General features: G+C 37.9%; 2 protein-coding genes across 6 annotated transcripts in view; one reads left to right on the top strand and one right to left on the bottom strand.

The window, feature by feature from the left end:
• The window catches only part of AQP9 (aquaporin 9), a 30,342-nt gene extending 20,347 nt beyond the window's left edge, over nucleotides 1–9,995 (bottom strand). Inside the window, exon 1 of the mRNA XM_062583905.1 lies at nucleotides 9,842–9,995. Within this exon, the coding sequence (XP_062439889.1) occupies nucleotides 9,842–9,943 (102 nt within the window). The 5' untranslated portion in view covers nucleotides 9,944–9,995. The remainder of the gene's footprint in view (nucleotides 1–9,841) is intronic.
• Nucleotides 1–13,936, top strand: part of ALDH1A2 (aldehyde dehydrogenase 1 family member A2) — a 195,521-nt gene that overhangs the window by 115,525 nt on the left and 66,060 nt on the right. The window lies entirely within an intron of this gene.

Genomic DNA, 13,936 nt, shown 5'->3' with positions numbered 1-13,936 from the left:
AGGAGTGGGGGAGGTGGGTAAAGAAGGGAGTAAGGGAAAATAACTACATAAAAATTCGTGGGAATAGGGAAGGAATTAACTGGGGGGAGGGGAGGCTGTAGCCTTCCTCCCCTGATTACCACACCTCAGGAATATCGTACAGTTACAGCCATGTAGTTCTCTTGCATAATAGCTGCTGCTCTGCCTGTCATAAAGAAACACGCAATTATAGATGCTCTGTTCTTGTGTTAAGCAGTCTTAGAAACTGAATCTGCAAACAGAAGGCATACAAGCCAGCTTGCACACGGCTGCACTGGCTGCTTGCTGGGTGAGTGTTGCTAGATGACTGCCTGCTCACGCACGATGAATGAGCACAGACTATCGCAGGCACAGTCAGTGTGTGCCTGTTCCGCGGTGAGAGAATGGGGAACTAAACCCCGTTTGGACCGTACCATGGTAATATTTTCTCCACCTACATTCTGTTTAAGAAAGAGAATTTTTTTCCTCATATATACTGTAGCTAGCTCAGCATAACTGGGAACTACCACCTAATCATGGAATTACATGAGCAGCAGTTTAAAAATCTGTGAATCTCTGCTTGGCTGAGTTAAGACCAACTACATCATCAAGTTGTAACTAAATATTCTAAGTTTCTAGGCCAAGCTCAGCCATCAGCTACACCCACATAAGCTCATTGACTGAAGCATGGAGATTCAATGAGAGTTTAATTAAAGAGCAGAATATAGTCAAATGTCCTTACCTTATATTTCCAGGTTTTCCATCTTCTTAGCAGGTGTCTATAACCTGATCTGCTTAAATCTGCTGAAGTAGCTTCAGTGCTGACTTTTTGTTCAAAAAGTAGTAAGATTACTGTTATAAATAACATGTAGTTTGTCTGGGTATAGAATAGCTGTCTGCACAGTCTCTGCCAGAAGAACTTGCTTTGTGGACATTAGATCCTTTTCTTTGTCTTAGGTAATCAGGCTAATGTTAGGAAAGGGAAACAAATGGCCTCCTATGAGCATAATGTGCTGTTATTCCCTGACAGCTTGCAGAGTTTTATCTCTGTCCTACTCATCAGAGAGACGAAAGATTGCTGTGCCTCCATCTGTGCTATTTTCAGGATTTTTGTCGATGCATGTAATACTATTTCTCAATATAAATAGGATTTCCTGCAAGATCTAGATCTAGAATTTTAGTGAATCTATTTTTCTACGTAGCCTTTAAAGCTTTAGGAATCTTGAGACACAATGCTTATATAAAAAAGACCCCTTCTTATCAAACATATCTAATGGTAGTGTGTATTCATAGCCATACCCTCTTACTGTAACAGTAAAGCCAAATTTCATGCTCTTTAGCAATGCAGAGACAATGATGAGTGTTTTGTTACATCTTGTACATCACCAGCTGCCAAGTGGTGTACCACAGATATCCCTGAGGGTAGAGTGATGCCCTACTAGAAGAAAATAATTAAGCATGAATTATTTTCTGAAATGGAATCCAGAGCCGGAAGTTACAAAAAAAAAATCATATTTTAACTGTAAACTGAACACTTGCAATCCAGAAACATTACAAAAATAGTTTCAAGATTTCTATTTTAGTCAGTTTTCAGGACAGAGCCATACTTAAACAGCCATAATTGATTACGAAAAATCCCCAAGGATCACTCCACCACTTCACAATATTGTGTAAAGATGCCTTTGTTCAGGGAAAACAGCAACCCTGCTCCTTTCCACCCCACTCTCCCACCTTTGTCCTCCTACTCGTGCCCAGACAGGCATTTCCTGCTAGCCAGCAGCTTGTCTGCTCCCCTTTTCAGGCTGCATGGACCTGCGGTGTTGGTCTGGAGGCTGCACACGTGCATACAGCCCTGCACTGAGCTTTGACTGGGACGTGCTATGAGGGCAGCGCAGTGTGTTAGGCAACAACTGTGAAACTGTGAAAGTCCTTCTGCTGTCCTAAAGTCGGCCCCTCTGCGAGCGCGGAAGCGGAAGGGTATTGCAGGGACACCCCAGGACATGAGGGAGAACCCTGCCATGCCACCACTAAGGGAAACTTCTGCAACTTTTCCAAACACCAACCAGACTCAGCGCTGCTGGTTTAGCCCTTAAAAGCAGCGACACCAGACTGCCTACCAGCCAAGTAATTTTTAAATACTTTAAAACCACGTGGCTCTTATTTTATCATTAATTACTTATTGAGGGTGGGGTGGGGATCTGTATATTACAATTTAATCAAAGTTGGAATAATAAAAAAAATTGCTTTATCTATTCTCCTGATGATCCCTTGGGACTCAAACAATATCCTCTTGGGTTCAAATGGATTCCTCTTTGCTTTTTTTCAGACTTACTATCTAATAAAAAAACAGTTTGGAATAAAAATGTATCATTTAGGTAATTAAATAGTATAGACATAAAACCTAAAATGATTGCCATTTGAAACTTTTTTTTTTTTTAATGTCAGAAAGCATTACTACTTGGAGACATGAATGGAAGCTTAAAAATGTGGATGAAATGTGTACATTAAGGCTTTAAAACATACGAAGATGTGGTTCAAATAGCTCTGTGGGGAAAAAAATCAGTGAAAATACTGAGGTACTGACTATACTGTGTTATATAAACTGATGCTTTAATATTTTTCTTATTGCTTTTGCACATGCAATAGGAGACAAATAAAAGCTTGAAATCACCTAGTGAGAATGCAAAGGCTTGCATTTTCTTGTATTTTATTATGATTAATATTGTACTCTTCATCCTGAAATGCTAAAATGCTTTTCTGTCCTAAATTATGTAGGACCACTGGCTTGAGCCAATTTCTCAGCGAAATCTATTTTTATTTTCTTACTGAATTTTAGAAATTCAGGAGAGAAAAAAAATAAAACATTTCAGATTGAGATACAAACTTTCAGAAGTAAAACAGGGTTCCTTACAAAGGGCCTGGGAAGCAAAGACTAGGCAAGGAAAGCAAAACTTAGTAGCTTCTTGAGGAGAAAAAGAGTATATGCAGGTACTGCTCTCCAAGGTTACTTATTTACTCTTAAGCTGAGGTGTGCTTCTCTGCTTTGCTTCCTACACCAACTGAGAAGATTAATATCTTTCTAAACTGTTAAAATATGTTTAGTCTCTGTTATGGTGCTTAGGGAATCGTACCATTCACAGATAGTGTAGTTTCTGAGAAGTTTTCTATCTTCTATTAGGAATATAAAGATATGTGTGTCTTTTCTCTCCTTTGGGTGCAGGAATGGGGTGGCTGGATCTTTGCCATGCCATGATGTTGGGAGTGCAGGGTCACAAGTAATTAATGCTTCACTATGTTCTATTTATAAGCTGATTTTATTGAAAAATAAGCTATGTTTTTGAGCTTCAGCACAAAAATTTTGTGGGTTTTAGTAAGTTTAGGAATGGATTAGAAGTAAGTGAATCAAGTTTGCCACTACACTAGACCATGGACTGTGGAGCTTACTAGAAATCACTTTTATGCTGTGCGGTCATCACCTTGAACTGTTGAGATCACAGGGAGATAAACTCACTGTATGGTGTGAAGTTCTTTTATTATCTTTCATTCTGCATTGCAACTGTTTGTGACAGTTTCAAAAAGTTGTGCTTATTACTATTTTTTTTAATTTGGCCAAACTTTTGAAAGACTAGCCTATAAATTTGTGTCTGTAAAACTTAAACTCATATTTTGCACTCACAGTTGAAGCTTGGAAGGATGCAAGCCTTCTGTAAGGCTAAGGGAGAGTGCCTGCACTTCAGTTCTACAGAAGCAAACTTTCTGGAAGAAAAAAAAATCTACAAAAAAAGTCTTGAAAAATTAAATTTAGTTTACTTACTGGAACCACTTGATTAAATAATAAAAGCTGTGTTGGGGCTGAAGTTGCAAAGATAAAGGTAATTCTCTTTTAAAATCTTCATAGGATACAGAACATTTGAATCACCTAAAAGTTTAAAATGTCATACACTGGCAAAAACAATAACCACAATTTTTGCACTTTGGTTTGTATTGAAAAAAAGTACTTCCTGTGACTTTACAGAATTATTTGCAGTAATAAACATTTCAGAGTAAAAAAACAGTAGGTAACCTTCCTTTCAGTTCTTTCACACTGCTAACTATTCAGCTGAATTAGAAAGAAAAAATTCAGTGAGATGTAAGTGTTGTCTGGAACAAAAAGTTAATTGACTTTGATAATGGTAAAAGTATGGAAAGAATAGCAGTGTGTAAGAACATCTGTTTTCACACAGCACAACTGAGGACCGTTGTTACCACTTTGACTTCTGTTTGCAATGCTGATTTAAATATAGTTGCAAGGAAGAGGAAGAGCTTGGTTCTTATTTGGTTTGCATATCATCAACAGAATCATTAGCAGAATTTCATTTCTTCAAAATATACACGACTGGTGTATTTGCAGAAACAGGAAGGACTCTGAGTTGTGATGACAGTGAAAAAAAAGCATCTTATTCCCATACATTAAGCAGTTCTGCTGTAGAAGTGCAAGATTAGATTCTATGACAGTACAGTCATGAGCAACTATAATTATTTACTGCTTGTACTATAGTATTACTGCTAGAAATCCTAATAGATGGAATGCTGTGACATAAGAGCCACTTTTCAGAGTATGGCCATTGCTGAGGCCCGTGGTATTTGTAGCTTTATATAATATTAAAAAAGGTGTTGAATGGCATATCAAAATGTCAGTTACAAATATATTCTAATAACCATTATATGTAGTTTTGACAAACTTAATTGTCTAACAGCTAATTATACAAGATACTGTACTCCACAAAAGTCAGCTGCTAATGGCAAACCACGCAGCTGTTAGAGGCTACAGCTGTCTATTTTCTTTTATATCTTAAGCAAAAGTTGCTGGAGGTAATTTAATCCAATAAAGAGAAAGAGTCTCCCTTCCACATAGTCAATATCGTGAGTCAATTCAAGTCTTATTTATTTTAAAATTTCTAAGTAATAATTTTGTATTAAAGGCTAAATACTTTTCTCATTTAAGAAGTAAATGATCAAAAGCTGCATCTGCTTTCATGCAATAATATCATGTAATAAGGATTCCAATGCATGTTTGGGATAATTAATATATGTTACTGTACATATTGTAATTAATGTGCACTGGAATCTAGGGTCACACAAAAAAACCCCAGAAGTTGCTTAAATTTTAATCTTTCCCTTGACCGAGCAAATCCATGGCATGTCTTAAAGATTTTTCAGGCTGGAATAAACTCCCCCCAAAACAGGAGTGATAACTTCATAATGAAGTAGTCAAAACACAAAAACAAGACAAAAAGATTTTGATGAGCAAAAGATAAATAGCATTGCTTCTTGTTAGTTGGACTATTTGCAGATTGGGATATCATGCACACAGCTCATGCACATGCCCTTTGCTGACTGCAGTATCTATTCACACACAAATATACAAACATTTACTTCAGTGTGAATTTTGCAAGAGGCTCCCTGTTTCCAGTTGGAGGCTAAGCTTTGGGACAGGAAAGGTGTCCTCCTCTCACTAGTTGGCTTTTGTGAACCTGTTTTATTTGAGTGGGACCATTCATATTGAAAAGAGTGAGAACATTCAAATACACATATTCTGTTCTCCACATGCTGCAACAGTATCAGTTGAGGATGATAATGTTTTAATTTGCTCAGACTCAGTCTTAGGCACTTATTTGACAATGCTCTTAGACAGGCTGTTGAATGGAGAAGTCTGCTTACACGCTACCTGCTTCTACTTATATCCTAAATGGTAGTCTGTGTTCTGTTTCAGCAAGGAAATGTGCACTGGTCTGGACCCAGGAGATACTGGCTCCTGTGCAGCTCCTTTCTGGGAAATTGTGTTTAGTAAGATGTTCTTGAGAGTGAAAATAAAATACAAACCATGTTATGTGAGTGGTAGCTGGTAAAGGAAGCCACATGGCCCATTTGGCTTCTCCTTTTGGAACTGTTCCAATTCAGATATACTTAATAGTGTAAGCCAGAATAAATCCCATTTTGTAGGAGAGCAATGCAGCCAAGTCCCAAAGGAGAAGTATGGAGAGCAACATGATTAAAAGCAGAGGGGCAGTTGGATGGGTGAGTTGCAGACAGACTCACTGAAAAATCACATAAACCATCTATTTGATCCAGCATGGCTTCTCGACTCTTTTGTGCTAATACCCAGAGGTTGTTTCCCCCACTAACCCTTAAGAGCCACAGGAGAAGAGGTGCTAAACCAGGTGTCATGCCAGAGACTGAAAAGCTCCCTGAGTGCTCTTTCTCACTGGAGGCCTCAGGGCAACCCCAGCTACCGGAGGCTGAGGCTGTGTCAGGGGCTGGGAGGTGTGTTTGTGCACTGGCGTCTCAGCCCACCCTGGTATGAACCTACTGGCCTTCTCCTACCTTGGGGCCTATTGCAAGGTATAGGATGAAGGACCAGTCCCAGAAGCTGGTTTCAAACACTGTGTGTAAAAAATACTCTGCATCCATTTCGAAGAAAACAAATGTCTCCCTTTTTAACTGTTTGTTGAAAACATTATAGGTGTATTTGTTTTTTTGTAGATACTTACTCTAAATTCCAAATGGCACAATGAAACTTTGGAGGTTGGGTCTTTATCATGTGACAACACCAAAGCAAATGCAAAAATTGGTGGCAGGAGTTTATATATGATCTGCAAACATAAATATCCAGCATAATGCATGTTTCCCATTGCCATGTTGCAAATATAACTAGTTGTATTAAAAAGGTATCAGTCAAAATTTGTTTTATAGAAATCGCAGAAGAGGCTAAGTGTAACATTTTCTAAGCTTGATGGAACCTTATAAAGGGGATATCATATAGTTCAAGACAGTAATTAATGGTTCAAGGTAACCAAAACCACATGCATTTTGCATTTGGTAATGGACTGAAAAACATGAGTTTTCTGCTGCCCCTATCCTTGTTCCAAAATGTAATTAGAGAAGCTGTGCTTTGCCTTGGGGAATAATTCAAGGCCTGATATTGAAAAAAATTCTGCTCTCCCTGGTCTAAGAGTAGCCCAAACACCCCAGTGTTTCCCACAGTGCAATAACAGCAGCTTCTCTGTACACCATCGGACCCACCTATACAGCCCGGCACTTCTAGGTTCCTGCAGGTTAGTGTTGCCCACGGAATCCTGAAGGAACCTGAAACTAGGTGCTTTGACAAGCCAAGAGAGTGATGCTATGTCAGTATTACCAAGTATTGCAGTGTAGGAGAAGCAGATCTGTGAAGCAGCTGGGTTGGAGGACCTGACTATGGACGTTGGGGGATTTTTTAGGAGTATCTCTAGTCTGAGCCAATAGCTGCATTAATGGTCAGCTTATTTGGTGTGCTTATGGAGCTCACTTGCTGCTTTAGTTTCATCTAAAAATAATTAAGCTTGTATGCTCTGAGACTACACTGCAAGGCAAACACAGCATAAGTAGGTTTGACCAGGAGATGTTATCTAAACTGCATAGTGAGTGACTTCTCAAAGCGTAGTGTCTCAAATCTTTTCAACTTGGCAGGCAGAGCCCTTCACACCCCCAGCTAAAGGCTTGGTTTTTCACTTACGGATGATTAGCTTATGATTTTTACATTTCATTTTAAAAGCTTCCATTTTGGAAAATAGTACTGCAAGACTTGAAGGAAGCATCCAAAGATGGTAACTTTAGTACTTAATAGTATGTGGTCCATGATGTTGTTCTCCAGAGAAATAGAAATAGGCGATTTGTGGGATAGGATTACACCTGGCTACCTTCCAGAGGTGCTAGGTCGGTCACAGATTTAGATACCATCAGTTAACTTCTAGAGAGAGAATGTATTGGCCCATTTCATTATTATTCTTACAGTTATTCGCTGATAACAACTATTACAAAATTTGTAATTTTGTAAATGTAAAAATTTGTAAATGAGAAGCCATGAATAAGCCTATGGGAAATAAATGGGTTCCCGCTGCCCTGCTCTGGCTACAGGTGCTATCCACAGGCAGTAAAGCCCATCCCAGTGGCACGAAATGGCTATGAGGGGAGATGGGACTCAGCTGTGCTGTAGGCCCTGAACTCTTGCTTTGCTTTCACTTTGTAACAGGATAAAGACATAGCAATGGGAATGGTGTAAGAAAGCTGTCACTCTTGCATTCATGGTCTGTTTTTCAAAGATTTCTGCATCCAGACTTATAAGGGGGCCCCTTTCATTAGTTCCAGTTTAAGTTAAGGGTTTAATATTTACCTGTTCTTAAAAATAAACTACTTAATAGCTGAGAGAGCCTAAAAGCAATAGCAATAAATAACAGCAACAAAGTCTGCTGTTTTTACAATTAACTTTGTACTGCAGCTAACTTGAAAAGTCTAAATATAAATGGAGATACCCAAGCAGTTGAAAAGCTGCAGTTTAATCTATGTATGGCTCTTTTGAGCTTTAGCCAAGAGAAATTCAGTCAGATTATGAACCACAATTTTGTAGCTTTATTTTCCACTATATTCATACAGGGAATGCACAAGAAAATGGACTCTAGGTTTGCATTTCCTTCTAGCCTTGTGCAGCTGAACATTAAATAATAGCATTTGCTGGTCTAGTCTGCATTTTAATACGTTTTCTTCACTTGCTTAATTGTACTAATGGAAAGAGGAGGATGATTCTGTGGCTAGGGCAGAAGACTGGAAGTCAGGTGATCTGGGTTATATTCAGAGGTCTGCCACAGGCTTCCTGTGCAGCCTGCTCTAATCAGGTTTGTTAATATAGAAAATGAAGGTAATAGCATTTCCCCTTCCTATCAGGGTGTTGTGACACTTAATTCATTAATGTTTGTAAAGTGCTTTGTCCTCCTTGCTTCTAAATGTGTTCCTTACTGTAATGTCTTATGGATGGTATTAAAATTGAGAATAATGTTACTTTAGTGTCTGTGCTAAAAGTTGGCAGAGTGTAATAAAGGCTATTATTTTCATGTATTTTATGAGCTACTGGAATCTTTTAGATGACTTACTTGAAATTTAGCTAATACAGTTAGAGTTATAAAATACACTATTACAGTACTATGCCTTTTTTTTTTTCCTTTCACTATGATGAAATAATTAGATTATCTCATTCAGACTAATAGGAGGAAGAAAGAGTTTGGTATAAATACTGTCGCTGTTTGACTTCCAGCTCTGTTACAGAGCCAGCTCTCCACCCTGTTAAATCCCCAAACAGTTCTATGTCCCAGGGCAAAATGCACTGAAAGCTTCAGCAAGAAATGAAGTCATACGTATTTTTTGTATAGGAAAAATGAGGAGTTGTAGTATTTACCTAAATTACAACAATGCTGCAGGATTCAGCAAGTGTATAATCTATGTAGTACAGTTAAAAACAAAACAAAAAGATACTTTTAAAATCTCTAAAGATTCAGCAATGCAACTCCCAGTAAATACACTAACAGTCACATGGTTAAATCTCTTCACAGGAAAATAACTCAGCTATAGTTCGCTATCTCTTAAATATGGACTACAATATATAGTTTAGAGCAAGTGGAAGTTGTGCATATAGGTGAAAGAAGAATATAATGATGAAAAATGTTCTTAAAATTAAAAGCAAGAATATTATTAATGTTCATTGTGCACACGTGGAATTTTTAGAATGTGGTAATTTACTACAATTCTATTCCTCTATAAAATCAAATATTTATCAGACAATTTTAATATGTAAACCTATTTGTTTTTAATAGCCAATGATAATTATATCAGGTGAAAAAAAGAATTACAGACTTACCGTAAACAGAAGCAATTCATTCAAGGCTGTGCAATATTTGTCAGAGAGTAACCACGCTGCTGATACAGCATAAGAAAAAGCATACAGCACTGCCCAACATTAAATTAGTAGGAAGGAAGGAAAGCAGCTGACACTTACTATCAATATAAAAGTTCCCAGGAATTCTGAGAGGGCTTCTTTAACCAAGCTGTTCTTCAAGGCAAATTTCTCCTTTAAACTCCTTTTGTTTTTCCGACTCATTTTTGCTTCCTCTATTGCTCTGGAGCCCTAGTTACAAATACACACAAAATTTGCTCTGTAATCGTCCCTGCTTCAGCTGAACTTTGACACTTATACATTGAAATATGAGATTTCATCCTGTACAGCCAGTGAAATCATCTGACTGCAGGCATTGACAGAACCAATTCAACGTGCCCTAACAATTCATCATGAGTTTTCCGTCCTGTGCTTTCTCTGAGTATGCTTCTATTTATACTGGCTAGATAACACCCGTAAATTCACAATCAGAACTTTTCTTTTTTTTTTTCCTGCAGAATGGATTAATCATTACCTTTCATGCTATGTTTTTGGTGGTTTTTTTTTTTTTTTCTTTTTCTGGAAAAATGGATAAGATGATATTCCTGTCACCCTGATCAAAAAGACAAAGAGAGATACTACAAAATAAGGAAAAAAGATATGGAACAAAATTTCACTCTGACCTAATTGGGATTTAAACCACACTACTATTGGCTGTTGAAAGCTTTTCAAGGGGAGGTTATAAAAGAGAATGAATGCTTGTGAGGACACTGTGCTCTAGCCCCGTAACAAAAGCTCCTATTTTGTCAGTTCGGCGGGATTTCAGTAGCTAAAGAAGAATCTTTGGAAGTGTGTTGAATTTGTATATCCATGCACAATACTCTTTTTGGACTAAATGCCTTGCTCTCTAGTTTACAAAACTGTTTTTCCCTGTTTACAAAAGCGCACGAAGCGGAATAAATTAGGAACATTTAATGAAATGTGCTGCGGTCCAGTGGCTGTCTATAGTGTGGTATAGGCAAAGGAGGCACTGAGAATACGTCTTCAATACATTTAGCTTTAAAGTGCATAGGTATTACAAGATGAAGCATTATAATATTATTTTCCACAGTTTTGAGTAAAAATTGATGATGATGAATATTTCCAAGAGCTAGGCCTCCTGGAGAAAAATATTACACTGTTAATCTCTTGAGTATCTTGAAAGTTTTTACCAGATGTGATACTGACTTGACTAACACATCTGGTTCATTTACAAATATTTTCTTTGTTTGGCTGGACAATAAAACCTTGGCCCAGTTATGGTAGGTTATTTTGTCATGTGTTGTAGATGATCAATGACTTGGTTTGTATTTGTCCTAAACCTTTTTTACTTTGCTGGTGAATAAGTTTAGGCCTGTAAGTGATGTTGCCTACTTAGAATATGACAGAGCCTTATAGTTTTGGGCATATGGGCCACTTCTCTGCTGTACTATCAGTGCTCGTACCTTCCTCAAACTAGGGCTCAATGCAGCTGTTGCCACCTTACTGCCACCAATTTCATCCTTTAACCACTCTTCTGTGTCCTTCTACCCACCTGTTTCCACCTCTACATTCAAATACCACTCCACTATTAGCCTGTGGAGAGCCATACAGGTGATGGGTTATGTGCTAACTGCATCTGTAGCAGTGCTGCACAGCGCCTGTGGAGCAGCTGGACTCCAGCATCTACTGGCAGTCCTTCGCAAGGGTTTAAGCAGCAGCGCAGGTCAGCACTCATGCAGAGACAGCTATGAGCGGCCTCTGGGAAGCCCCTGAAAATAGCTTGTGTATTGCAGTTTTAAAACCTTTACCCTACACATGAAAAAGAAAGATATTATTCAGGACCTTAATTATCACAGCATGTTAAAGTGTATTTTTATTATATCTATGGGAGAAGAAGTCTTTCAGAATTATATGTGCAGTAGAACTGAAGAAGAATCCTGAGGAGGCCATTCATTACAGCAAGAATGAGATAAACCACTTCCTCTCTTCCAGGAAAATGTGAAATAAATAAATACATTTACAAAACAATTTCTTAGTTATCTCTCCATAGCAGCTCTTTCTTTTAGGCAGATTGAGGCCTTCCTCACAAAGTATTATGCTAGTGTCTCTCAGTTTAATCTTATAGCAGGTGTGAAACTGTTATCTTCATTTCTCAATCAACAATAGTGCAATAGCATGTCAGTGACTCAGTTAGAAACCCCTACTCATTTGTCCAGACCACGTTGCCTTCCCCGTAATGATTTTCTGTTTTTCAGGGTGGATAACCAGGTTCCTAATGCAAAGATGTGCATCCTACATTTGTTTTCTTCAGGTTTTCTTTAATACTTCATAGAACTCACATAATTTAACTCCATTAGAACTTAAGAACTGTGTTGCTAAGTTAGACCAAAGCTCCTTCATGTTGCTCCATAACCAGATTCCAGCACAGGCTGGTAGTGGATGCTCCAAGAAAGAGCAGAAGAACATGGGATTTAGGGAATGCCTACTCCCTTGATATATCCTTCCTGCTTTCGGCAACCAGCAGTTTATAGTCAATGCTGTACTTTAAAAAAAGGGGGTAACAAAATCTGAACTCAAAAGAATTTTTAAAGAAATTTCCCAAATCTAGCAAGTATATGCATGGTATTACAAGAAAGTAAAGTGAAATGTAAAAATAAAAGAAATCTCATGAAAGTTTTGACCTTATTTACTAACCCATATTATCCATGTTCCCTGTTACTGGCATTTTGTCACATACAATAATTGGACCACCCAGTTGAGCAATGGAAAGAAAATACATCATGATTATTGTTCTGTACTGGTCTCCTTCATCTGGTCCCTGCACCCAGTGGGGTGCCATTAACAATACTGGCAGTGTCACCCATGTAATATTGACTGTTGTGGAGTCTGGGGGAAGTTAAACAGAAGTGCAAGGGAGAATATTAAAAATAAAAAGACATCCTTCAAAAATGGAAGTCATATATAAGCAAGGAGCATAAAAGTATATAAACTCTGTCAAATTAAAAGTAGAACCACAACACAGCTGACCAAAAAGATTTTGAAGAGCACCTTGCCAAGAATGTAGAAGTAGTAATATAAACTTTTTCAAATTCCATCACCAGAGGAGTCCTGCAGGGGAGTAAGTAAAACTATAGAGGATGGAAGTGTAGAAGAAGCATTCAAGGTGGGTAATTCCATAACAGAGAAACTAAAGCTTTCTTTGCATTGCTAAAGAGCCAAACTTAAGGTGGGTTGAGTGTGCGGATCCATCCTAAATGAGTTCTCAGTAGGAGACACTTTAGGAGAAGTTGGTAAGTTGAACAGTAACTAAATGCAGGAGCCATGCTGTGTTTCCCCTAAGAGAGTCTAACATTCAGTTACTGAAGTGCCAGTGGGTCATCTTTTGCTGTACCTAATCCCAATGTCAGCAAAAAGGAACGTAGCAAACATACCACTCTCAAACAAGGCTGCCAGAATGACCATGGAAACTACAATGCTTCAGTGTGACTTCTGTGTTACTGTAGTAAAGGATAAAATCAATAGACACATAGGTAAAGCTAGTATTTTGTAGAACCATCAGAATGGTTTCTGTTAAGGGAGGTTATGCCTCACAAATCTATTGACATTATTTAAAGACCTCAACAAACAGTCTGATATTATTGTTTGTGCTTGAATGCGTGATCAGTGTAACCTTAGAACTGAGATCACACAACCAAGACCCTTGGGGCCCTTACCCCAAGGCAATCTGCACTGACCTATTCCTTCTTTTCACCTGGATTCAAGCAGAGCAAGAATTCATACAGTATGTATAACCGAAACCATTTTTATGAGTAATCTTCATTCATACAGAAATAACAAAGTAGAGACTAATACACATAGCTCCCACAGTTTAATTCTCATGGGTAACAGTATATACTGTACTGAATTTTTAATAGTACATTATTCAGAGTATCACATAAATTGTTATTACTGATGTAATAAAACCTAAACCAACACAGCTGGAGAGACCAAGGCTATAAATATACCTTTTTTTGGTATTGTAGTAGTATGGGCCAAATTATTTTCAAGTCTAAATCTGCTGATTTTAATTGAATTAGACAAGGTCTGAATATGTACATTTGCTGTAATTCATATCCCTGTACAAATGCCTTTCCCTGACTTATATTTGCACAGAAAAAATACTGCATAGTCCTGCTTAAAGGATATTCTCTGTTCTGT

The sequence above is a fragment of the Rhea pennata genome, chromosome 10, assembly GCF_028389875.1.
Source record: "Rhea pennata isolate bPtePen1 chromosome 10, bPtePen1.pri, whole genome shotgun sequence".
Classification (NCBI taxonomy): domain Eukaryota; kingdom Metazoa; phylum Chordata; class Aves; order Rheiformes; family Rheidae; genus Rhea; species Rhea pennata.
The sequence above is the reverse complement of the archived record's forward strand: the minus strand, read 5'-3'. Positions and strand labels throughout refer to the sequence as shown.